General features: G+C 40.3%; 1 protein-coding gene across 4 annotated transcripts in view; it reads left to right on the top strand.

The window, feature by feature from the left end:
• The window catches only part of ELP3 (elongator acetyltransferase complex subunit 3), a 155,332-nt gene extending 130,764 nt beyond the window's left edge, over positions 1–24,568 (top strand). For all 4 annotated transcript variants that reach the window (XM_074338361.2, XM_019733157.3, XM_019733160.3 and 1 more), the window contains 3 exons: positions 1,609–1,836; positions 2,756–2,837; positions 23,279–24,568. In XM_074338361.2, coding sequence (XP_074194462.1) covers positions 1,609–1,836; positions 2,756–2,837; positions 23,279–23,355 — 387 coding nt within the window. In that variant the 3' untranslated portion in view covers positions 23,356–24,568. The remainder of the gene's footprint in view (positions 1–1,608; positions 1,837–2,755; positions 2,838–23,278) is intronic.
• Positions 24,569–25,917: the final 1,349 nt, after the last annotated feature.

Raw genomic sequence — 25,917 nt, 5'->3', positions numbered from 1 at the left:
TCCTGTTCATAATTTTTTTTTGTCAAGCCTGGACCTACAACTTACCAGTGGGACTGAGCCCTAGAAGTTAATGAGTAAACTAAGAATAAAGAATAATTGTGGATCAGATACAGATGTCAAGCCAGGAAAACTCAACATGAGGGTGGCTGAATTCTAGAAGAGCCAGTTTAGGAAAAGCAAGTCTGAACTTCATTCTAGATCAGCATTGTTCAATAGAACTTTCTACAGTGTTGGAAATGTCCTGTAATCGATGCCATCCAATATGGTAGCCATCAGTCACATGTGACTATTAAGCACTTGAAAGGTGGCTAGTGCAACTGAGGAACTGAGGTTTTAATTTTATTTCATTTTAATTCAAATGAAAGAGGCATATGTAACTAGTGACTACCTTCAAGTAGAGCTGAATATGATCTGCTTATCTCTGTGTACAACTGTTAAATTATTGCCCTTTCGTGGTAATCAAATGAATATATCGGCCCTTATCAACAGACAGGGATTCCACAAAACTTAAGCCTAATGCCCAAAGGCGTTCATTGTTCATAATGAATTAACTTCTCTCCTATATATCTATAATGTCTAGCTGTGTGCAGAATATTCTGTGGGATTTAGCTCTTGTGGAAACCCATTTGAGAAAAGGTAGGATAGATGAGATCTGCGTTGCTATTTCTGTTCTCAAAACAAATTGTTTGATATTTTTCACATTTGGGACCTTTTGAGGGAAAAAGTAGACCCGAGCACAGTTAATCATTTTGCCAGATTCTTGTGCAATCCCATTATTTAGCAAACTGTAAATTGAAAAGGCAGGTAAGTGTTAGTCTGAATTGTTCACCTCAGTATGGGTACAGTCTGCCCATTTTCAGAACATACCTGGGTGTGAGCATGCCCTCATATGTAGGCTTGGCTTTTCTGTGGTATGTATGCATATTGTTAATATGCATATAAATATAATTTTGCTTATATTTATGCAAAGTACAAGGGCCACTTGAACAATGAGTTGACAAATTAAAAGCCTAGGTAGATTGCTACCGCAAAAGCCTCCCCCCAAAGCCACTCTCCAGTGATTGGGTTTTCATTAGTTTTAAGATCATAACTAGGCCTAGTGTTTTAGGGGCCCTGTGGATGGCCATCAAGGAACAAGTGACCCGTGACAATTTTTAACCCAAAAAGTAGTTTTTTAGTGGAGGACGTAAGGACTAGAAAAATGAAACCATTGAGGACCTGAGGGCTCCCAAGAACTATATATGTGATGTAGTAGTGTGTGATTTTATCTTAGAGACTCGCCATGGAGCATCAAAGACTTGATGCATAGAAGCATTTACTGAGCCAGATCTCTGTAAGAATCTCAAGGTTAATGAAGTTCAAATATTTATAAAACTGTAAAATTATTTTCCTTTTATAATAAATAGTTCATGAACAAGGCATGAGTTCTTATTTAATTGATGGTATTCGAGAGTAGACAAGTAAAAAGAAACATAATTCATGATTACTCATTCTTTATCGCTAATTGTGGATCTCAGCCTAAACAAATACGTATAATTATAAAAATGAACTTTGTTCTCTAATTTAAAAAAAAAAAAATGTGGTCTTTATTCTTTTATTATTACACAGGTTGAATTGGTAAGGAGAGATTATGTTGCAAATGGTGGCTGGGAAACATTCTTATCCTACGAAGACCCAGATCAAGACATTTTGATCGGCCTCCTGCGATTACGAAAGTGTTCGGAAGAAACCTTCCGTTTTGAATTGGTTGGAGGTGTTTCCATAGTCCGAGAGCTGCATGTGTACGGAAGTGTGGTTCCTGTGAGCAGTCGGGATCCTACTAAATTTCAGCATCAGGTGTCTTGTATTCCATTTCTTTTTTACTATAATTAAGAAATTGCCCTAAGGAGGGAAAGAGAAAAGGAATGGGGGGAGGGACAAGGCAGGGGAAGAGATAGAGCAAGAAGGAAGAGGAAAGGGAAGTATAGAAACAGACAAACCAATATTTTAGTTGTTCTGAGATGTCTTTTCTCCAAATTACCCCTTTTGGGTGTGAGGCGGGAGGAGGAAGAGACAAATTCAGACTCAGTCAAATGGAATATAATGTTAGATTGAACCATATGAAATTGCTATTTGTGAAAGTCAGAAATGATCTAATACCGGCAATTTCAAATGATTCAACTATTATGGAATCAAAGGAGATGATAATACGAAAGCACTTGTGAAATATTACAGTGCTTCATAAATGTAAACTGTATGATACATAGTGGAACACTATTCTAAGCCTCCAAACAGTCTAGATAAATAAATAGCTCACTTTTTAAAATTTCAGGAAAAGGGGTTAAAGCCACTAACGGTGGATATAGTGTAGATTATATCCAAAATTGGTGAATTAAGAATATTGCCAGGTTTCAGAGCCTTTTAGAGATTGGAGGGGTGCCTAATCCATACAAGATTAGATGCCCCAGACTTCATCAGCTGGAGATCGCCTAGGACTTGTTTAAAAAGTGACAGAAGCTGAGGCAGTTATCTCCTTGTTGTGAGTAGATTATGTCATCCACAAAACACCCTTTGGCTTTTGTTTTAATGATATTCTTTTATTAGTCTGCTGTAGTGCACTTTGGGTATAATTGAATGGTGTCTCTTTCCTTACTCCCATAAACTTTTTTTGTCAGTTATTTTAACAACTACTAAATATTAGCCTTCTTATTTTACAGATCCCCTTAAAGACTCCTTTTCTTCTTAATTCTCTAACCCTCTCCATTGCTCCTTACAGGGATTCGGCATGCTGCTGATGGAGGAAGCAGAAAGAATAGCTAGAGAAGAGCATGGATCTGGGAAAATAGCTGTTATATCAGGTAACGGGGAGGGCAAAGTTCACGATTCATTCACATTTTTAACTTGGTACCACAATTAAAACTTCCTCCTGCCTCTCTTACTCCTGTTTATGTTCAAAATTGGACAGAGCCGAGCAGTGAAAGACTTTGTGCTCAAACACAAAGAAAATTCCTACCATAAGCAGTTCGGTGGGATAGAGCTTTTAGAAGCACTCCATCTCTGGGTGGTGAAACCAATAGTCTGTATCGTGTCTCCCTCACTGTCACACTAGTCATTGCGGTCAACTCCTCTCTCAGGCTCTGTGCCCAGTTACTCAGTGTCTGGGGAAATGTCGTTTGATGATACACATCTAAGAAAAGTGTAAACCAATGTGGAGATGATCATCATTGTTCAGAAAATTAAAATAGATTTTCAGTTGCCTGTACAAGGGGTTTAAAGGCAGAGTTTCTTGCTCATTAAATATTCTCAGTGTCTTTGCTCCTGGGGAACAGCTTCCCCTGTTTGGAAGCTCCCTCATACTTTATCTAGGACGTCAAATAATTAGGGAAACAGGCATGAAAAGGACATTTTAGTAGGAATGAATCAAGAAATAATGTATACACCCTTTTAGTTCTACTCTTTGGTATCATATCCTTACAAAAATTGCTATTCCCAATAAGAAGCTAACATAGTGAAAGCTATGATAAAAATTTTGGTTACTTTTTTCTCCAGTATTTGTTTTCTCATTAGACTACTGCATTCTTAAAGACATGCTATTTTCTTCTAAGAAAATCTTTTCTGAAAATGAAAGTTAAAATGAGATCTTTAAAAAAAAAAATCGTTTTTGCCAATCAATAAATCAATATCCTTGCCCAAGTTTTAATGATTATAATTATGAAAATGGCAATTACCAAGGCTCACTTCATCATTTAGTCTGCCTGTGGTTTTTGGCATTATCCAGACTGATGAATAAAGCAGTTCTTAACGTGGCTAGCTTTATAATTTTTTTCTGTTATCTTTAATCCCACTAAAGAAGAGGGAACTAAATGAGGTTTACCTGATTGATACTGATATGTGTAATAAGAAGTGTTTACCTCTCAGTTGTTTATACTGTGGTTGACCAGAAGTCAGCCTCAGCCTTGCCTGGTACCAAGAAAGGGCCAGTACTGATTCAGAACTCATTCTCCACGTGCATCTGGGGAGGGTTGAAATCTCCTGGAATTTCAGTGGCCTCTTTTGCCAGAGCACTGGCAGTGTTTTCAGTATAATCCTTCTCAAGCTTTGATGTGTTTGTGAATCACCTGGAGATCTTGTTAAAATGCAGATTCTGACTTATTAGGCATGGGGTGGAGGTTGAGAGCCTGCATTTCTAACCAGCGCCGCCAGCCCCCCCCCCCCCCCCCATCCCTACACGGATTATCTCCAGACCGCACTCTGAATAGCAGGGTTTTAGCATTCTCTTCCAAATACAGTGTTCTCTTCCATTAAGATAAGGATACGCTCTGGGACCCTGGCAGTGCCTGCACTCTCAAACTTGGATAAGCAATCACATGATTTTCTGGTATCCTGGGAACCTCATCAGTCTTAAAACTGAGAGCATTGGTTTTCTCTCATTTCTCCACATTATTTCATTTGCCTTCATGGTATGTCTTTTTAGAAATATTATATGCAGAGAGGGCCCCTGACTTGCCTGACATCGCAATCAGTTGCCCATAAGAGCCTCAGTTACTGCTTTTTATGAGCAGGGTGTCTTTCTATGTAGAAATCAGCATCTGTACTCTTTCTAGCTTTTTATCATCCAAATGGTAGCTCAATTTCAGATCTCTGCTTATAGAATTTTCAAAATAACAAGAAGAGACTTGTTAAAAATAACAGGGAAGAGTCTCCTTATCAGCTCCCACAATAAGACTACTAGATTTCTGTACAGAGGGTTTCTTTTGGTCAGTGGATTTCTGTAGGAACATCCCTGGAAGACCTTAGAATTATAGTGAGTTTTGTGGGAAGAAGGAAGCATTACTTCCTGTCACTCTGGTCTGTAAGCCCCACATTGCTTTCTACTGGGGAATCTACATGGGACCTTGACTTTCTGTTTGACTCAACATCTGGTCACCCTTCAAATGAAAAAGCTAGAACTTTTGTTCTATATATTACATATTTTATTTCTCTAATTTAGTAATGCGTTACTGTTCTATTAGGTTGGTGCAAAAGTAATTGCGTTTTTTGCAATTATTTTTAACCTTTTAAACCACAATTACTTTTGCACCAACCTAATACTTAAGTTTCTGAATCAGACACCTGAGATGTCCATTATTCAGAATCTCAAGGAAGGCAGTTTAAAGTGTTTGTTTTTATAACATGCTTTTGTGTTGTTTTTGTCCTTCCATGTTTGTTCATTTTGACTTTGGTCTTTCTGATTTGAGTGTAATGGTGTGCGTGCGCACGCTTGTGTGTGTGTGTGTGTGTGTGTGTGTGTGTGTGTGTGTGTGTGTTGGTTTTTGCAAAAAGCCAAACAGTTATTCTCCGTAAGTTGCTCCTTAGAATTAAAATCTCTTTGTGATAGTACCGGTGTTGGTCTGCTGCATTTCTTCACGGTACTTCAGATGTGGTAAATAAGAAGACACACTTGGGGATGGCGTATGGTTCAGATTCCATTTCTGTGTTGACGGTAGCTCTTCTTGTGATCTTGGATAATTTTACTTGATCTTCATGAACTTTTATTTCCTTACTAAAAATAAATGGTTTATGTTATTTTTTTACAGTTACTACAGTCTAGAATTCTGCCCCTTTGAATCTTAAATTTCTTTTAGTTCTCAACATGATCAGTTGTTTTACATTTTAAATCGATTCTTTTCTGAAACCATATTAGAAGACCCTTTAATTTCATCAGTAATTGGTCTCAGTAGGTTGTGTACTTGATAAAAACAATGATAAAGCTTACCGTAGGTCTTAATCCTAGTAATGATTTGTGGACGCTTATTAACTTCAGTTGTAGCTGGTTGTACTTTGTGACCTAACTGTCATACGTTTTTTTCTAACCTTTTCCTCAATTTGTAAATCAATTCTTGTTCTGATCTGTAGGCTTTTGTAAAACTCATACACAGTGGTAGCATAAATATTCTGTCCTGGCATAACTAGTAGCTTAAGTAAGGGAGAGACAGGTCGTTTATCATTCTGGTTACTGGACTATAAGAATGCATTTATGTAGAATTTTTTTTACAGAATTACATTCTGATTCATCATGACTTCCTTTCATTTTGCCAGCAGATTTTCTCTGTTACTTAGATTTATAATCTTTGTTTCTGCCTCTAGTCAATATTATTAACTACACAGTAGATTTGATTTGAATCATTAGTTAAAAAAACTGTGCATTGTTTTTCCCTATTAAAAAAAATAGTTTTTATCTGTTACCTTAATATATTTTGTTTATAGAAGATATATACGAATACTGTGTATTTTATAGCTGATTTATCTTTTTTAAAAGATTACATGAGAAAATTGAAAACTTCCTTTTTTATCAGAATTGAATGAAGCCCTTGAAGCGTTTTAAGTTTATTGTTTTTTTTTACCTACATCTAATTCTTAGTAAGTAAACTGAGTGTTTCAAAGTTAACCATCAACTCTAGACGTGAAAATTAAAGCAAAAGTGAAATGGTTCGCTTCCTCATTATCACAGCCGCTAAGTGTGTGAAGTATCTCCTATGTGCAAGGGACCCAGGGCTGCGAGGGCAGATGGCGGAAGTACGAGGTTCTGCCTGCCTTGGGGGGTGTTCCTACTGGGCTGGACAGCCAACTGAGCCCTCCTCCTGCAGATGGTCCTTAACTGCAGAGGAAGGTAAGTGTTTCTCCCAGCTTCGACTGTTTCTCAACTCACGAGTAGTTGCTGCAGAGTAAGAAAATAATCTTTTCCTTCATGTCAGAACGGGTAACTCGGTAGTATTTAGAACAACCAGTTTATAAAATAATGTGTAGGCAGGAAATAACTGTTAATTGCTGCTAAATGTCTAAGCAATTAATTAGTCCCTATTAAGTCCAAGTGCTTGAGTATCTCTCATCAGCTTACCCATGTTGCATCTGTCAACACACATCTGTTTAATATTAACAAATTGTATCTACTTAAAAGCCATGATGTTTAATGGCTTGGATGATCAGCATGCCTTCCTTTAAAAATGTTAGGATGAAGCGATTCTTTCTCTTCCCTCTCTTATGGTATAAAGTGCAAAAAATTATACTGTAGAACCTAACAACAACACTTGAAATGCCATCATTAATAATCACCATGGAAACTGAAGATCTCTGATGTCACACTGCTAGTACCATTTCCAAAAAGGCAAATATACGCATAACTGTCGATAGGCACTATTTAAAAAGCCACTCAGTACCCCCAGCAGAATCATTTTTTTTTTCTTCTGGCAGCTTTGGCTAGGTATCAGGTCCAATCATGTTACTGTTTCTGTTTGCAAAGCTAATTGCTATGCATCGAGACGAACAGCTATTCCCCAAGCTCCCCTCCTACCTTCGTCAATAAGCAGTGTTCTATTTGTGTTCTTTCAAGTAGAAAATTAATATGGCCATTGGCCAAGAATTGTACAAGGTTGATATCACACAATGATGGTGAGAAATGAGGAAAATGCCTGAATGGTGGATGACAGAAATCACTGAAGTCAGAGACTGATAGCCGTTTTGTTTAAACCTATTAAAAAGGCAAAGGAGAGGGGAGAGGAGAAGAGCTGAGATATAGGGTGAGTAAACGAGTCACTGTGGACATGAGATCATTCCACATCACGATGCTCAGAGTTGTAGGGCTCTAAAGCCACATCACCAATCCCTAGTGAAAAAAATAAATGTGCCTGTGCCATATATAATCCAGTGTGGCTTCTCAGGCCTGAAATGGATGGTCTTGTACCCCAGAACCACTGGTTAATGAAGTGATGTGTGGGCAGAAAGTAACAGTTGTTTCATGTCATTAAACTACAAGTGGCTGAGATTTACTTACTGGACCCCTGAAACTTCGCCTGTATTCCAGGCTGCAACACATCTCCCTCCATTTGAGGTGAAGGCGGTTTTATTCTTTGCATTATAATCTAGTTGAAGAGTAGGGTACATTTGTAACTAGATCTGTCTGGTAATGGACTCATAATCCTTACCAAAATGCCAAGAAAAGCTTTTCCTCTTTTTGGCTTATGTATTTGTTAATGGACTCGGGAAGCCTGCCAAATGCAAACCAGTTTGTGCCGCATGTGCGTGTGTGAATGTAAGACTTCTCAGAAAGGAAGGGAAAAGATTGTTCTTTCAGAGTTTCCATTTCATCCCTTCACATAATTTATCTTTTAATAAATTATTCCCTAATTAAACACACGTTGTTAGGGTTCTGTATATTCCTCTGTTTCTTCATTTGGTATTCTAATACTTTTTTGGTGCATGTTCCAATAGGATTTTGTTGTGTTGGTTAATATCTTCCTTTTTAAAGACAGTAGATACAAAATAAAATACTGCTTTGATAAGAACTTTAGTAATTTCAGTATCATTAATCAGACTAGCAGTAATGACATAGAAAACTGTTTTGCTAAATAACAAATTAGCTAAATGTTTGCTAATTGGTGTCTGTATGGCAGCTGGACTCTGAAGGCATCGTTGCATAGCTTTTCTCAGGATTCGTTATCCCCTGGCTTGACATTTATTCATTTGTACATGACTCTGGTTTGTAGTACGTTGCATATTACAATAAGTGCATTTGACCCATCCCTCACATGACTATATCAATTAATGCGTGTTTTTCAGATATTTCTGAGTTAGACCAGTAGTGAGTTTCCATTATTTGGATGCTGTGGGCAACTGAATTTTTGGTGAAGGTTCCTAGGCAGAAGCTAGTGGTGCCAGCAGTCAGTGGCTTGTTGGCCTCTGAGGAACAGCTGTTGGCAAGTGCTGTTGCTCCTCCCTGGTCCGTGCGGTCGAATCTTCTCGGGCCTCTGAAATGTGCTCGTTCAAGTCTCGGAGGATGATCTTGCTAATGTTGACACACTAACATTTGTAGACATTTTTTCCCCATTCTTGTTCCTCTTAGTTTAGGGCTATTGTACACTTCTGCTTGGGAAAAGGAAGCAATTATATTATGAGGTTCCCAAGGTACTGGTTTTTATATAGCCTTTCAGTTTGGGCATTTTTAATTCCAACAGGACGTAACAGGGAACTTCTTATTCTTTGGTTGGCCTGGCTGACACTGTTGTCTCTGACCAATAGCTCACATTTCTAAGACATTATTAACTAGCGGATTTAGGGTTTTATATTGTGGCCTTGGGAAAATGTTTCCTTATGCATCCCTATTGTCTACCTAAGCATCTAGTTACACAGTGTATCCACCATTTATGAAGGAATCACTGATGTATGGTCTACCAGTCAAGAAGCCCCAGATCGATACCCAGTGGGGTCTGTACCTCTTACTGTAAATCCTACTGATTAATGGTTGTTTTGATTATTTATTGTTGAGGAACACACCTCCCCAAAATTTAGTGGCTTAAGACAACCATTTTATTTGCTCAGTGATTCTGTGGTTTAGAAATTCATCAGGGCATAGAGAGGCTGGCTCATCTCTGTTCCACAATGGCTGGGGCCTCAGCTGGAGTGACTTAAATGGCTGGCAGTTGGCTGGGTGTCTGGTCCGGAGTCGTAATTCTGGCTGGTAGCGGGTGCTCAGCTGAGACGGTCAACATGAGCACCTTGGTTCTTTATATGACTTGCGCTGGGTTCCAAGAGGAAGGAAGGGAAGGATTGGGTCCCAGGACACCTTATATTCGTTACCCGTTGCCATGTAATAAATTACCACAAAGCTTAGTGGCTGAAAACAACAAGCATTTATCTCAGTTTCTGTAGGTCAGTGATCTCAAAGTGACATACCTGGGTGCCTCTCATAAAGCTGCAGTTCAAGTGTCAGCTAGGGCTGCACTTAATTCAAGATTCAGTTGAGGTTGAAGAACCCACTTCTAAGTTCACTGCGGTTTTTGACAGGCTTCAGTTCCTCACAGGTCATTGGTCTCAGATCAGAGTTCCTCACCATGCCACGTGGGCCGCTCAGCACATGGCAGCTTGCTTCCACCAGCAGTGTGATCACAGGGACAGCCTTGAGATGGAAGCCATAGTCATCATAACCTAGTCTCAGAAGAAAGTCAACGAGTCCAGCCCACCCTCAAGGGGAAGGGATTAGACAGACTGTTAATACCAGTAGACAGTGAACTTGAGGGGTCATCTTAGAGACTGCCTACCACAATGTGACTTCTGCCTCATTCTGTTGGTTACAGAAGTCATTAGGCCAGCTGAGATTTAAAGGGAGAGGAAATCAATTCCACTTCTCAAAGAGAGAGGGTCTGGTGGTGGCCATGTTTGGATACTGAGTGATAGAATACATTTTCATTAACTTGCGATTAAGAGGCACCCACTCCCTTTCTACAGGAAACTTCATTTAGCCCTCTCTCGAGATGGTCTGTCTTTGGACATAGCTGGTTTCAAGAGTTCTTGTCCCAGGCCGACAATCAGATTTTCATAAGCCAATCACGGCAGCACAATTACACCTAATACTGTGCTAAGCAGAGTCTGGCAGGCCCCACAGTAGCACCTGCCTCTGCCCCTTTGTCTGCCGCTTCTCTTCCATGAGGACACTTCTCTGTGTCCTCTTAGGAGCCTGTCTAAATGCCTGATGCTTTAGGTCTATGATATTGGCCATTTATATCTTCCTTCTGAGTTATGGAGTATAGAAGACCATCTTTGGGCTGCGGATACGTGGTTTTCCTCTGGTGATATCCTTCTTTACATCCACATCCCTTCCCCCCACAAACACCTGAAGCTACTTAATGCACCTTAAAGTCATTTGTTTTTCCATTTAGGGAGGTAGGAAGTTGTATATCACATAAAACTTGTCGTTATAACCATTTTTAAGTATACAGTTCATTTGTATTACATCCACAATGTTGTGCAATCATCACGCTATTTTCAAAACATCTTCTTCACCCCAAACAGAAACTCTGTACTTATTAAGCAGTAATTCTCAGTTCTTTCATCTCCTCAACCCCTGGTAACCTCTAATCTACTTTCTGTCTCTATGGAGAGGAATCATATAATTTGTGTTCTTTTGTGTCTGGCTTATTGCACTTAATACAATGTCTTCACGGTTCATCCATACTGGAACGTGTATCAGATTTTGCTTCCTATTTAAGGTGAATATAAGCCAGTGTGTGTGTGGATTTGCACACACGTATTTGAGTTGTATTCATCTTTTGGCTATGTGAATAGTGTTGCTGTGACATTGGTGTGCAAATATCTGTTCAAGTTCCTGCTCTCAGTTCCTTTGTGTGTATTCCCAGAAATAGAGTTGCTGGATCAAATGGCAATTCTGTGTAACTTTCTGAGGGATAATCATCAAACTGTTTCCTGCAGCGGCTGCGTCCTTTTACACTCCCACCAACAGTGCTCAAGGCTTCATGTTTCTCCACATCCTCACCAATGCCTGTTATTTCTTGCCTTCGTGATGACGGCCGTTCTTACAGGAGTGAGGTGGTAATCTCACTGTGATTTTGATTTGCATTTCCCTGATGATTAGTGATGTTGAGTACCTTATCATGTACCTGATGGCCATTGGGATGTCGTCTTTTGAAAAATGTCTGTTTGGTTCTTCTGCCCATTTTTTAATCTGATTATTTGTTTTTTATTATTGAGTTGTATGAGTTCTTTATATATTTTGGATGTTAACCCCTTAGTCAGTATATCGTTTGTAAATATTTTTCCCCATCTTGCAGGTTACCTTTTCATCTTGTTGATTATTTCTTTGGAGCTTTTTAGTTTGATGTGATTCCACTTGTTGGTTTTTGCTTTTGTTGTCTTTGCTCCCTTTGTTCTTTGTCCACAGTTTCCTTTAGCTCCTACGCATATTTAATACAGTTCACTTTGCCCATAAGACCAGTGTCTAGGCGTCCTCAGGCATAGTTTCTGTCAAATTCTTTTTTTCCTGTGAGTGGGTCTTGTTTTCCTGTTTTCTGTATACTTTGCAATTTTTTTATTTTTTTTTTGAGAACTTCACATTTGAGTATTTTAAAGGTCAGAGCCTCCCCTTCCTCAGGGGTTGCTCTTGAGGGCTGTAGTCATCCGTTCAGAGAGTGACTTTGCCAAATTTTTGCAGAGGCATATTCTTTGTTGCACGTGGCCACTAAAATTTCTGTTATCTCAGCAATCAACCTGTGACCTGACAGGGATTTCCTTAAATGTCTGGATCTTTTAAAAAGGGGAGGGGTGATGTCTCTTCAAATCTTACAATAGATGCTCTGGGCAAACCAGCACGGGGTGGAGGGTAGGGGGACCTTCACAAACTAAAGGCAGGCGTCTGCCCTAGTCCCTCCAGGAGCCGCAAAACCAAACAATGCACAGCCCCCAGTGCTTGGAGGACAAGGGCTCACTGCCCACCCTAGCTCCAGCCAGCCACTCTAGGGATAGACTGGTAGGTGGCTCACATGGCTTGCTGTCTTACCAAAGTCCAGCAGCCTCTCCCTTCATCAAGCACTCCCCTGGTTGCTGTAAGTGTCTTCTCAGGTTCTAGTGTCCCAATTTCGTTGGTTCTGATTGTTCTTTCCAGCTTAATGGTGGTTTCCGTGAAGGGACTAATATCTGGAGTTCCCTACGCCCCCATTTTCCCTCTTAAAGTCTATTTATTAAAAGACTAAAAATAGAAGGGCTCCCTCTTCCTTCCCAGTTATAGATGGCACAGTCTTTAACTCCTGTGGAGACACACTAACGATTTGGGCCATGAGCAAAGTAGTGAGAGTCGTCTGTGACATAGCAAACCTTCCACAGTGGTGGGAACAGAGGCACTCTGCTTTGAATTAGGTGATGTCAGGCCCTCTGTGGGAAAATGCTTCTAAGAGCCATGGGATAACCCAGCAGCATCACCCTACTGTGAGCGACCTCAGTGGCTTCTGTTTAGAGTTTCTGTACTTGCTTTATAAGTTACCTCCTTTTATTCTTTGTTCGTTTTTCCTTTGTTATTATCTTGGTATGGCCATTTCAAAATGAATAGAGGAAGCTTTAGGCTGCTGGGTAGCAGGTATGACCTTATGTCTTCTGAGATGGTCTCTGTTTCTTCCAAGATGATGGAGAATAATGTACTAGTGTGCTGTAATAATGATTTGCAATAACCAACTAGTTTGAAGAGCTAAGATTATATGTTGGTAACCTTGTAAGATTTTTATTTTAACAGAACAGGAAAAAATTATTTCTTTGAAAAATTTGGAGTCATTGAGTTAATTGGTTCATTTTCAAAATGTTCAGTCAAAACTCCTTTCCCCCACTTGCATATCAGTGGGCATTGTTGAAGAGTGAAATATTGCCATCCTACTAAGAGATCAATGAGATATAAGTCTCATTTCAGTAGCAAATAAATGAAACTAATGAATACATTTGCCTTGAATTAATGCTTCTAGGCATACATCAAGCACTCAATAAATAGTTGATTAATGGAGTCCAAAAGTAATTAAAACACTGTTTTTACTTCACCGATTTTTTTTTATTATTGTTATTAAATGATCATGAATCATCATAATCTTTTGCATCTACTCAGAAAAATCAGATTTAAGTTTCAAAGGGTAGAATTAGCATATTTTCTCTTTTCATGTTTGGCTTTAGTGATGTGATGTGGACTCAATTTTAATTCAGTCCAACACATAACTAGTGATGCAGGACAGCCTCGTGTCCTACTCGTGTCCTAACAAAGGTTGTGTCAAAGAACAGGAGTTTCCCTCCAGATTGCTAATGCATTTTCTTGCGTCAGACATGAAAATGTCTAAATTATTAGGCCAGAATTTTTCTTTCCTTAAAGAATTCTAGGAAGGAGGTAAAACACCTATATCTAGGTTGCTAGCACATACTCAATAAACACTTGATCAATTAAACTTTCTTCATTATTTCTTCCTCTATTAAATCACATTAGTAATTTTATATATTTTTTTGTCCAGTTGGAATTACTAAACCCATTTTTTTTGTTTGAGTTTTCATATGCATGAAGAATTATTTTCCCATTTATACAAGCATTCACATAGATGAAATTACTTAAATCTTCTTTTTCGTTTTTAAAGTTGACAGTAAACTGGAACAAATAGAAAAGTTCATTAAATGTTAAACAAGATCAGGAGTACAACCAGCACCCAAGAAGAGCCCCTGTTGGCCCTTCCCAATCACGGTCCCACCCAGGAGCCTGACTTTTTTGACATTTTCTTCCTTGTTTTTCTTTATATACCACTACCTAATTATGAATCTGTTAACTATATGATTTTGCTGGTTTTAATTTTAGACAAATGGGATCATTTTAGTGTTTTTCTGTTGTTCTGGCTACTTTTGTGCAACATTGTGAGCTTGAGTCACACTGTGTGTAGTTATGCTCATTCGTTTTCATTGCCATGTAGGATTCTATTATGCAGATACCTCACAATTGATCTGTTTTACTCTTGCCAGGTATTTGGGTAGTTTCCAGTTTGGGCTTATGAATATTCCTGTATATGTGTCTTGGGACCCGTAAACACACATTTTTGTGGAATATATACCTAGGAGTGGCATTGCCGGATTGTAGGGAGTATGGATGTTCAACTGTAAGAGTCTGCAAAGTAGTTTTCTAAAGTACTATCAGTTTTCACTCCCATCCCACCAGGAATGTATTATGAGTTTCAGTTGTTCAGTATGATGAGTACATAGTGGTGTTTCTTTGTAGTTTTAGTTTACATTCTCTGCTGACTAATGAAGTTGACTCGCTTTTCATATGTTTATCAGCCATTTAGATATCCTCTTGTTTGAAATTTCTGTTACATTTTCAAAGATCCATAAGATGTTATTACTATTATATATAGTCAATATTTATTTAGATTTACTGGTGTGTTTACCACTTTCTTTGCTCTTTAATCCTTGTAGCATCTCTAAGGTTGTTTATTCAGTTGACATAGGATTCCGTGATGTGGCTGTATCATAATTTATCTGTTTTACTATTGGTAGATATTTGGGTCATTTGCGGTTATTGTTTTCTTTGTGCCTAAAGAATTTTAATAAGAATCTGATAGCAAGTTATTCTAGTATTGATTTATGAAATGTCCTTATTTTGCTTCACTCTTGAAGGATGTTTTCACTGAATATAGATTTCTAAGTTTGCGTTTATTTTCTTCTAGCACCTTCTTTAGTATAAGCTAAAGTACTCCTTACTTATCTGCCCTTCCTCTAGGATCTAGTTCCCATCATTGTCCCATATTTGTTGCTTTTCTTCCCCAAAACTCTATATTGTATTTATTTTCATTTAAAAAAGGATGGCCACAATTTATCAAGTTGTTAATTGAAAAGTATCCCCCCTTCTCAATAGTTCTCACGTTTGTAAACCATATCTGTTTACAAAGTTTTTATTGCCTGTGTATGATATTGGACCCTTTTATGTGACTTATTCTTATATTTCTCACTGAGCCCTGTTAGTGAAATGGAAATAAGGTCATCATGTTGGTTTCAGCTAGTGATTTATCAAACAAAGGACGCTGTAAAACTGGACACGTATATAGGAGGTAAGGTGATCAAGATAAGTCAGACATCCTTTCTGTACTATTTTAGAAAAAAGAAAAAAAAAAAGAAGATGCTGGTACCAGAGCAGACCTGACGTTTAAGGCCAGAGCGGGGGAAGCGGGGTCAGGCATTACCCACAGCACAAGCACCGCACTCATGAGAAATACGCTGTGAGCCATGGGGTCACGCAAGTGGGTCTGAGTTCCAGTTCTTCCTAGCTCTGTGATCTTGAGGTATGACCCGTTCTGAAACTCATGTTCCTCACAGAATAATTCCAGTCGTGTTAGGTTTTAAATTAAGTTCACGCATGTTGAGCATCTAGCAATATGTATTTAAGACCTACCGTGTTTCCCCAAAAATAAGACCTAGCCGGACAATGAATTCTAATGTTCTTTTGGAGCAAAAATTAATATAAGACCTGGTTTTATATTATATTTTGTTAGATAAGACCCGGTCTTATTTTACTATATTAATTTTTGCACCAAAAGACTCATTAGAGCTGATTGTCCGGCTAGGTCTTATTTTCGGGGAGACATGGTAAGAAGTGTCTTCCTTCTCTATAGCTGTATATAGTATAAACACCTGTAAAGTCGTCGCTGCTTTTGTTGGGTTTTGAGATAGAATTAGGCTCACAAACTAGGTTGAGTGTAGGCTCTCTTGCTGTTCCTGACTGACTCTCTTTTGAAGGGAAAATGCATTTATTTTCAGTGTTCTAAGCCTCTGCTCTGCTGTTGGATTTATACCCTTAGAAAGGGCTGCAGTGACATGGGGAAGCGGCGTTGTTTGCAGCCAATTCAGGTACCACGTTTAGTTTAGTCCTTTTGCCTGTTTCCTCCCCATGTTTTCTCATCAGAGTAGTCTTTAAGTAAACAGCTAGGTTTGTTCTATTTTCATCTTTGATTAATCTCCTTAAGGTTTTGTGATTTCCCCACACACACACTTGTATTAAAGAGCATTGAGTAATGCATAATTAACCTGCTCCTGTGACTGAGGCAGTTTGCAGGTACATTTTATGTAATTGACTTTCTTCCTCAATATTTAGAATAAGCAAAACTGTCTTAAGCTAAATGGTATGCATCTTTCGTAGAGAAGGAGAGGGGATCAGAAAGCAGAGGCAGTGTGTGTTTTCACAGCTAGAGGCTTCAGGCCGGAAGACTTCGGCACAGAAAAAGGATTAGAGAAATGCCGGAGCCCCTGGGCTCCCCAGGTTGCAGGTTCACTGAGAGGCCAGCAGCTCTTGGCAGGCAGCCTTCATAAGTAGAAAGGGGGCTTTTCCTCCAAATGCTGACCAGGCCTCCACTCTTCTCACATCCCGAGTACACAGTGACCGCTAATCTCACACTCTGCCCCGGGACTGCAATCTAAGGTACCTGCAGCAGAAATGTCACCTATCGTTTTCATAACTTTTAATATCTGAAATTTATGCATACACAGAAAAGTTTTTCTTCTAAAAGAGATGTACCTCCTGGGGCAGAGGTGGAAGCTAGAAAGGTAAATTACAGGCTGGACACTAAAGCTAAATATCAGAATATCACTCTGAGCACGTTTCAAGGTATTCTTTTTTGTCACTTTATCTCATTTTATCATCACAGCTGGTAAAGGGGTGAAGATAAAAATATTGATCCTGTCTCCGAGGGTAAGAAAAAGGCCCCCGTGGTACAGGTAAACCCAGGTTGTAGGTTAGGTAATTTGGAGGATGAAACAGAATAAGCGTCTGGACTGCCCCTCTCGTCCCGGCCTCAGTGCGCTGCGAACGCCCGTTCACTCAGACAGGAAGTAGGGCAGTCTGAGCACTGCTGCATCTGGGTTTCACTCCTCCTCACTCCCAGCCCAGGGATTGGCGGGACCACACGCAGGTGATGGGGTGGAGAACTCAGGTTACTTGTACAGCCCGCTGCGTCTGTCCCCCAGGGCAGGCGCAGCGTGACGCTGAGGACCTGGGGGACAGCCTGCCCACAGCCGTGCAGGAGGTTGGCTGACGTCAGCCGTGAAATGTAATTGCTTTTTCTTGGCTGCCTAACAAAAGGAAAGTTACTCTGACGAGGACTGTCTAGGAGCCCTGCTAACATGGAGAGGAGATGGAAGCAGGTATGGCCTTCACCCAGCCCAGGTGATAGTGTGTTTCCTTTTCAGCTGGCTGAGAATACAAATACTTCGGCCAGCCTATTGTGCAGATGGTAGAAATGGGGGAAAATCTTTCAAGAAACAAGAGGCACAAAGAAATTCAAACGGAAATTTTTGGGGGGTAAAAAAGAGGTTGGAATACGGACTGACTAGAGGTCCAACTTCTTTCACCCAAATATTTAAAGTTTCCCAGAGGGTCCAGAAGTAGACTTTCCATCCCAGTGCTACTGCATGTTATTGAAAAACAAGGCTATGAGCTCAAAAATACACCTTTCCTTCAAAAGCCTGAGTGCCTCTCAAGTTGGTAATCGTTTCTGGGCCCGCCTCTTTGTAAAGACAGGTGTAGAGGGCAATGCTCGGTGCGACTCTTCCCTGAGGAGTGCTTGGTGGTACCCCAGTAAAGCTGTTCTTTTATCCGGTGAGCTGAGGAAATCAGGGCACTCTCTGTCATTGAACTTTGCGGTTATCCAAAGGCTGTCTAGTCCTGTGTTAGATGGAAGAAACTGCTTCCCTCTCACCGCTGCTGCTCCTTATGGTGGACAGATGTAGGCTGTGGCAATGTTTTGTAATACAGTTGACCCGTAAATAATGCAGGGGTTAGGGGCGCTGACCACCGCCCCCCCACACACACTCCAAAATCAACGTATATAACCTAAGTTGGCCTTCTGCATTTGCAGATTCCCAGCTGCAAATCAGAAACACAGCTGACCCTTCAACAACATGGGTTTGAACTGAGCAGGTCCACATTTACAAGTGGAAATCTCATTGTTCAAGGGTCAACTGTCCAAGTGATGAGACATTTATATAACCTATGAAGTGATCACCCCATAAGTCTAATACATGACACCCTACAGTTATTACAGTATTGTCTATATTGTCTGTGCTGTACTTTACATTTCTATGACTGTTTCATTACTACCGATTTGCTCTTCTTAATCCCGTCACCTTTTTTGCCTATCACCCCAGACCCCTCACCTCCCATGTGGCAAGCATTAATTTGTTCTCCGTAACTGAGTTTGTTTTGGTTTTTAGATTCCACATATAAGTGAAATCATATGGCGTTTGTCTTTCTCTGTGTGACTTATTTCACTTAGCATAATATCCTCCAGGTCCATCCACGTTGTTACAAATTACAAAACTTCATTCTTTGTATGGCCGAGTACTATTCCATTGTATGTATGTACCACACTTTATCCTTTGATCTATTGGTAGATACTTAGGTTGCTTCCATATCTTGGCTATTGTAAATAATGCTGCAATGAACATAGGAGGTGTATCTGTATTTTCGAATTAGTGTTTTGGATTTCTTGGGATAAATATGCAGAAATGGAATTACTGAGTCATAAGGTAGTTCTACTTTTAATTTTTTGAGGCACCTCTGTACTGTTTTCCATAGTGGCTGCACCAATCTGCAATCCCACCAACAGTGCATGAGGGTTCCCTTTTCTCCACCTCCTCGCCAACACTTGTTTGTTGATTTATTGTTGATGGCCGTTCTGACGGGAATGAGGTGATAGGCACCAGCAAAGCCAGCATGGTGGACTGGGGAGACTCTGCCTGGTTTGGTGATGCTGGACTATACATAGTAAGGTCAGTGGTGGCAGGAACTAAAGCTGAAGGGGTAAACCAGGCTGGGCATGAAAGATTTTGTATGTCAGGCTGAGAATTTGAGCTTTGTCTTGAGACACACCGTTAGCAATTTTAAGTAGGAGAGTAGCGTAGTCAGAATTACCGCGCTGAATTCTGATTTTAAATGGTGGCTTGGTCTTATGTGTATATCACTTCCTGGCCTCAGTTTACATATCCGTTACAATACAAGTAAAAGAAAACTCAAAATGGCTTAAACTCAACGTGGAAGAACCTTGAAGATATGCCCAGTGAAATGAGTGAGTCACAAAAGGATAAAGCCTGTATGATTCCACTTCTAGCAGGTCACCAAAATAGTCCTAGACATAGACAGCATGGCTGTTGACAGTGGGAAGGGGGATTGGGAGTTAGTGTTTAATGAGTATGGAATTTGTTTTACAAGATGATTTCTGGAGATGGATGGTGGTGAGACTTGCACAATAATGTAAATGTACTTAATACCATTCAGCTGTACACTTAAAAATGGTTGAAGTGGTAGATTTTATCTTACATATATTTTACCACAATACAAAAAATTACCAAAACAAAATGGCTTAAACCAAATGGAAAACATTATTTCATAACAACTTCGTAGGTAGAGTAGCTTCAGGGTTGTATTAATTTACTGTTTCAGCACCATCAAAAGGGTTGTTTCCATCTGCCAGGGCATCTTTCAAGACAACAGCCCCAATTATAAATTACTTTCCAAGACATCATCCAAGAAAAGAGACCATCTTTCCCCATGTCTCTTTTCAAGAGCAAGACTGCTTCCAAGTCACACATTACTCAGCATCTCAACTTGGATGTCTGATCGCCATTTCATCCACAGCACAGCCAAAACCAAGTTCCTGACTTCCCTCTACATCCCTTCTTTTCACTGTTTCCAGTCGCAGTAAATGGCAAGTCCTTCTTTTTCCAGACCCTTCCTTTACTCAGGCCAAACACCTTGAGTCATATTGGCCCTCTCTCTTTATGTCACACTATCCATCCATCAACAACTTCTTTTGACTCTGCCTTAAAAATGTTTCTAGATCCCACCCACTTTTTACCACCATGACTGCTTTGAGCCACCACCATCTTACCCAGATTATCACAATAACATCTTTTCTGGTCTCCCTGTTTCTACCCTTGATCACTTATTCATTCATTGAAAAAACTATTTGAGTACTTAATATATGCCAGGCATTGCTCTGAGTACTAGCAATTCTGCAGTGAATAGAACAGATAAAAATCTGATCTCCTGGAGCTTTCAATTTGTCCTCACAACAGCAATCAGACTGATCTCTTTTAAATATAAGTCAATCATGTCTCTCCTTTGATGAAAATCCTTAGACTCACCTGCCCACGCTAATAGTCTCTACGTGTAACTAAACATGAGGAAAAGTTGGATTTTAATTTTGAAGTGCCTGTCTCTGCTGTATGCTGTCACGTCACAGAGCATAGTTCAGTTTGAATGTGGATTTTAAAGTGGGAGAAAAGGAGGTGGAAGAATAGTTTCTGGCAAGTAGGATTCTAGAAACAAAGCCCTGCACTGAATGACGTCAGAGGCATGTGCGTGATACAGCGAGCGCTCTGACAGTGGTTGCTTAACAGCCTCCCCTCCTCCTCTTTCTACCTTATTATGTCGCTGAAATCTTTGGACAAATTGAGCTCAAAACACATTGAAACAACTATTAAAGGGATGTGCCCTCTCGTTTTTTTAATTGATGTTTAACAAGGCATGTGACAAAGTACAGCATTTTAAGTGTAGCACTTGGTTCATTTTTGCATGTGTTATGTTCCATGTAACTACTAATTCAGCTCAAGATACTCCAGTGTGTGGACTCTCTTGTCCCCTCTTTCAGTCTGTATCATCTTCCAAATGTATTGGAAGTATTCTAACTTGTCACCATGAAGTTAGTTTTGCCTGCGTCTGAACTTTGTGTTGTTGGAATCTTTTGTATCTGGTTTCTTTCATTCAAAATTAGGTGTGTGAGATTCATCAATGTTGTTGCAGATATCTATAGTTTCTTTTCTCATTGCTGTGTAGTATTCCATTGCATGCAAGTACTACAATTTATCCATCCTACTATTGATAGAGTCTTAGCTTATTTCCTGTTTTGGATAGTATACCAACATGTCATTTGTGGATGAAAGCATTCATTTCTCTTTTCACTCAGGAGTATAATTGCTGGGACATAGTGCAAATGATAAAGGGTATCCCTCTGAGAGTTTTGAGATGTCTTCCTGTGTTCAGTGGCTCTGAGTTGCTGCCTGATGCATTGTGTGTTCATGTTTTTGCCTTCCCCTTGCTCTACCCCAGACCACATGTTGAACCGAAGTAATGATTAGAACATAAAGACAACGTGAAGTTGTGCAAGAATGAGTAGCAGTAACCCTTGGATTAAAGGGGAAATTCTGCAGTGATCTGTCATCACATGATACGGTTCTGTTACCTCCATCACCTCAGTTTCAGTTTCATTGAATACTTGAAAAATTTTGAAGGGGGTAGGCAACAAAACACGATGGGAAAGCCTATTCCTAAATAGCAAATGTTTGGGCTAAAGAATAAGATTAGACAGAGCTAACAGTTACTTGGTGTCAGGCACAGTCCCGGTCACTAGTAAGACAAATAGAGCTTACCCCACGAAGGCGGCAGGCAGTGTCGCGTCCAGCGCTGGGAGAGCAGTGTGGGTCCCCACACTGGAAAGAAAAACTGTTTTCATTTACGTCGCACACAGGACTCTGAGTACTGCAACACGACTGACGCAAGGAGTGTGAGTTCTCCACACATCAGGCAAGTCTGCAACACAGCCGGGTGTCCCCCAGTTTCACTCGATTCCTACGCTGTCTCCCTGGAGATGGCGTCCGAGCCTACAGGCTAAGGGCTCAGCCCCACCACACTGCCCCCACTTCAGAGGCCAACCTCGAGTCTAGGTTGTCACCTGTGCTTCTGACTAGGGGGCTATAAATTGGAGGTTCCCACAGCCCCCTCCTCAGATTCAGTTAATTTGCTCGTGAGGACAGCCTGGGCAAAGACATGAAAGCTAGAGAAAGAGCCACACACGCAGGGAACTTAGAAAAAAGTTCCCAGAGGCTGAAGCATAGTGTTTAAGGGGAACGGAGCAGCCAGAGAGGAAGCTGGAAATATAATCGGAGATCAGATCATGAAAAACTTTCCAATAATAACGAATGTTTCTGAGAAATTACCTTTTCCAGATTCTGGATCTATCATATTTCGTGGACTATCTCATTTAATACCCAACATCCTTAAAACATAGTTACGTTACTACCTATGTTACAATGGAGGTTCAGAGAAGTTAAGTAATTGGCTTCGGCCTGTAAAATGAAAGGTCTGGGTCTTACCTAACTGATCAAAAGCTCATTCTCTGAATCCTATTTCCTTACATCCTGTAGATACCACCAGATAAGCCATGCTTTCGCCTCCTGTGGGCTCAGCTTCGTATATGTGATTGTGTTTTAATTTGAGGCATCATTTAGTACAGTATTTCTTAAACTTAACAGATTCTTCTTAAAGAAGAACAGTTCATGGCTCTTTAGGATGGACTTAAATCAGCTAATGTCCTTTAAATGTGCAGGTATAAACCTGGTCGTAAACTCCTGGTTCTCATATAGCAAATACACCAATTAATACAGATCTGTGAAACTAATAAGTGCAAATTAAGTAGCGTTAATTTAATGTGACTGATGTTTAACTGAAATTGTCACTCACGAGGAGTTGATGTGACAGTGACACTGAAGCACAGGTGCTTTTCTCACTCAGCACACCTGTGCGGCACTGCTCTGTGGAGACCCCGTTTTCCCGCCCCTCTTCTCCCTTTCAAGCTCCCGGGAAACCAGAATGCTGTCGGGCTTCCTTGGAGTGTAGCCATCTCACACACTAAACCCAGCTGGAGGAGGGCTGCCTGGTGCCAACAGGATTGTAAATATACAGGCTCTGAAATAGTTTCGGTATTTTAATGCATCTTGAATTCAAAACAATAAGAATGGTCCAAACTTACTAAAATGAGGTTTGATCTGGAAGGAAGTTTGGTCTATGACCGAGCGTGGGAGAGAGAAGGGCTGTGGCTATGCGGGGAGCATTTGTGGGAGCATTTGCTGGCTTTTGAGGGTTACTACAGTTACGCTTAGTAGATTCTTTTCTTACTTTGGTATTTTTGCTTCACAGGGGTTGGCACGAGGAATTATTACAGAAAGATTGGCTACAGATTGCAAGGCCCGTACATGGTAAAGACCCTGAAGTAACAGTCATGCCAGTCCTCGATGCCCTAGCCTCCCGGGCAGGAAGTAGAGATTCCAGATGTTGAACACTCAGCAGAGAGGCTGAGCGAAGAAAATGGACCTACCCTGTTCCTCTGGCAAGAAGCTTTCCCCTCATCCTGCAGCTGCAGAGACTAGAAACTGTTTTCAGGGTGGGGCCGGGCAGCTGCTGAACAAGCAGGGAGCCTCGTGCTCAGCTCCAAGCTGCCCTGTGTGTTTTCCTGTGTGTTCTCAAGAAGTGACTGCAGTTTTCAAGGCTTAAGTCAGGTACCTAATTTCTAAATTCTGCATGAGGCCTGCAAGCCACCTACTTGGACTCAAACACAGTGACAAAAGCAAATCAGTCAACTCCTTTGGACACCCTAATTCAGAAAATAAAAATAGGTATTGTCATTTGAGATGTAAACTGAGGAGGGGGTTATTTATATGCTGTAGGGCCAGAAGGCCGGGTTGGAACATAGGAAAACGGACAGAATTTGAGCTCTGGACTTGAACTCCATAAGCATTCCAGCACAAGAAAATGAGCTTGTTTTAATGGGAATCATTCTGGTTCCTGTACTGCTGTTTGCATAACAGTGTGATGGGAGCAAGGGAAGTGAGGTTGTATGTTTGTGTTTCAGGCTTGAAACCAGCCTTTTTCATTTGTACACCTTACAAGCATCCTTAATTTCACATTTCTTACTGTCTGTGCTTCCCACACCTGACAAGTGCAAAACACAGTGGGCAGTACTTATGCCCAGAGACGCATTTGGCTTCCCCTTTTGTCTGTCCTGAGCAGGCTGCGTCCAACAGGTTTGTGTCTGAGGTGCGGTGGCCCGAAGTCAAGATTTCGTCCCACAGAAGCTGTTCCCTGCATTCTAATTCTTTAAGATGGATTTTGGGTTGATTTAAATGGATTTTGGGTTGATTTAAATGGAGAAAGAGTTTCAATCATGTATGAAAGCAGAAAAACAAAACAATGTAAAACAGGCCCAGCTCTAAAACTAGGAAAAAGATTAGTTTTTTCAAAGGTTCATGTTCTAGCACGGTCTCTTTGTAACTTGTAGGTAAGCTACTGCGGAGACTTGGCCCAGAGAGGGTTCATTCCCAAGGGCATTTCCCCTGCACCCCTTGCTTCTGTGGCATTTTACAAAGGTTTATTAAATGGAATTGATTCCCCTAAAAGTTTCGAAAAATAAAATCTTCAACATACAAAGAAGACTGATGTAACGTTTTTTTCCTCTCCCTATAAATGCAGTGACATTTGCCGTGAATGTACAGGTTTGGTTTCCAATCTGTGACACTTCATTTGCTTCTGAGTGCCTTTGGCATTTCCTAAACTGCCACAAGGCAAATGGCACTGGCTTTCTCGTGGGTCCACTGGGAGATTACAAAGCCTTTCCATGAATGGAGCTCAGGGAATTTTAGCTACCATGTTTCCCTGAAAATAAGACCTCACCGGAAAATAAGCCCTAGCATGATTTTTCAAGATGACATCCCTGAACATAAGCCCTAATGCATCTTTTAGAGCAAAAAGTAAGGTGTGGTCTTATTTTCAGGGAAACACAGTACTTTTCGATTGTGCTTGTTTTCCCTTTAAAAATAAAAACTGTTAAACTAAGAAAGCATATACTGTAATGGCTGTTGGCACACATAACTGGAGACAGAATGGAAAGTACTCTGGCCTGACTGCTGGTGCAGGCTCGCCTCTGCCTGCAGCGTGACCTTGACGTAACACAAGAGTCGCTGGGCATCCATTTTCTCATCTGTCCTATTTACCTAAATGGACCAGAATGTGTAAGGTACAGACAAGTCCTTTGTAAAAAAAAAAAAAACATTCACTCATAAGATTTTAAATGACAATTTCGAGCAAGATTTTTAAAACGAAATTGCCTAGGAACTCACCCATTTCTAGTGGATAGTAGTCAGTGTTTCATCTGGAGTTTCATGTCAGGGCTCGGGAGAATTCCTGCCTCTTGGTGCCTCCGCAGCCTGGCCAGCCTGGCCCTCCCAGAGATGTGTGCTGTGCAGTCCAACAGGTCACATAAGAAAGATGAGCCTGGTGGGAACCTGCCAGCCTCAGCAGGAAACCTTTAAAGCTGCAGCCTGTGCTTCTGATCTGTATTGAATGACTTCTTAGCAACCACCTCAAACACAGGTAGCTCTGCTTTCAGTTCAACTTCTTGTGAAATCACCTGGAGAGTTAAAAAAATAATAATATAAGCTATATCAAAAACAAACCCAAATCTATTTGAATAGAAAATGAGATTTTAAAAAATACATTATTACCTAATGAAAGGGCCTGGCAAAGCTGTTTCTCAAACATGAGAACTGAATGAACTCCTTTTAAAGGAAAAATTTCCTACTAAAGCAAAAGAATACTGAAATCTGTAACTTAAAAACCAAAGCCTGTTCTCTGAAAACATCATTCAAATTGCAAATTTTCATTTCCAAAGGTTGTTATGTGTTTTTTAAAGGTGATCCTATTGAAAACACAAAATTTTGTTCAGAAGGAACTCACAGACCCCTGAGTTTATAAAAGAGTTCACGATCTAGGTCCTGAACACC

Source organism: Rhinolophus sinicus, chromosome 15, assembly GCF_057876585.1.
Source record: "Rhinolophus sinicus isolate RSI-liver-muscle chromosome 15, RSI-T2T, whole genome shotgun sequence".
NCBI lineage: Eukaryota > Metazoa > Chordata > Mammalia > Chiroptera > Rhinolophidae > Rhinolophus > Rhinolophus sinicus.
The sequence above is the reverse complement of the archived record's forward strand: the minus strand, read 5'-3'. Positions and strand labels throughout refer to the sequence as shown.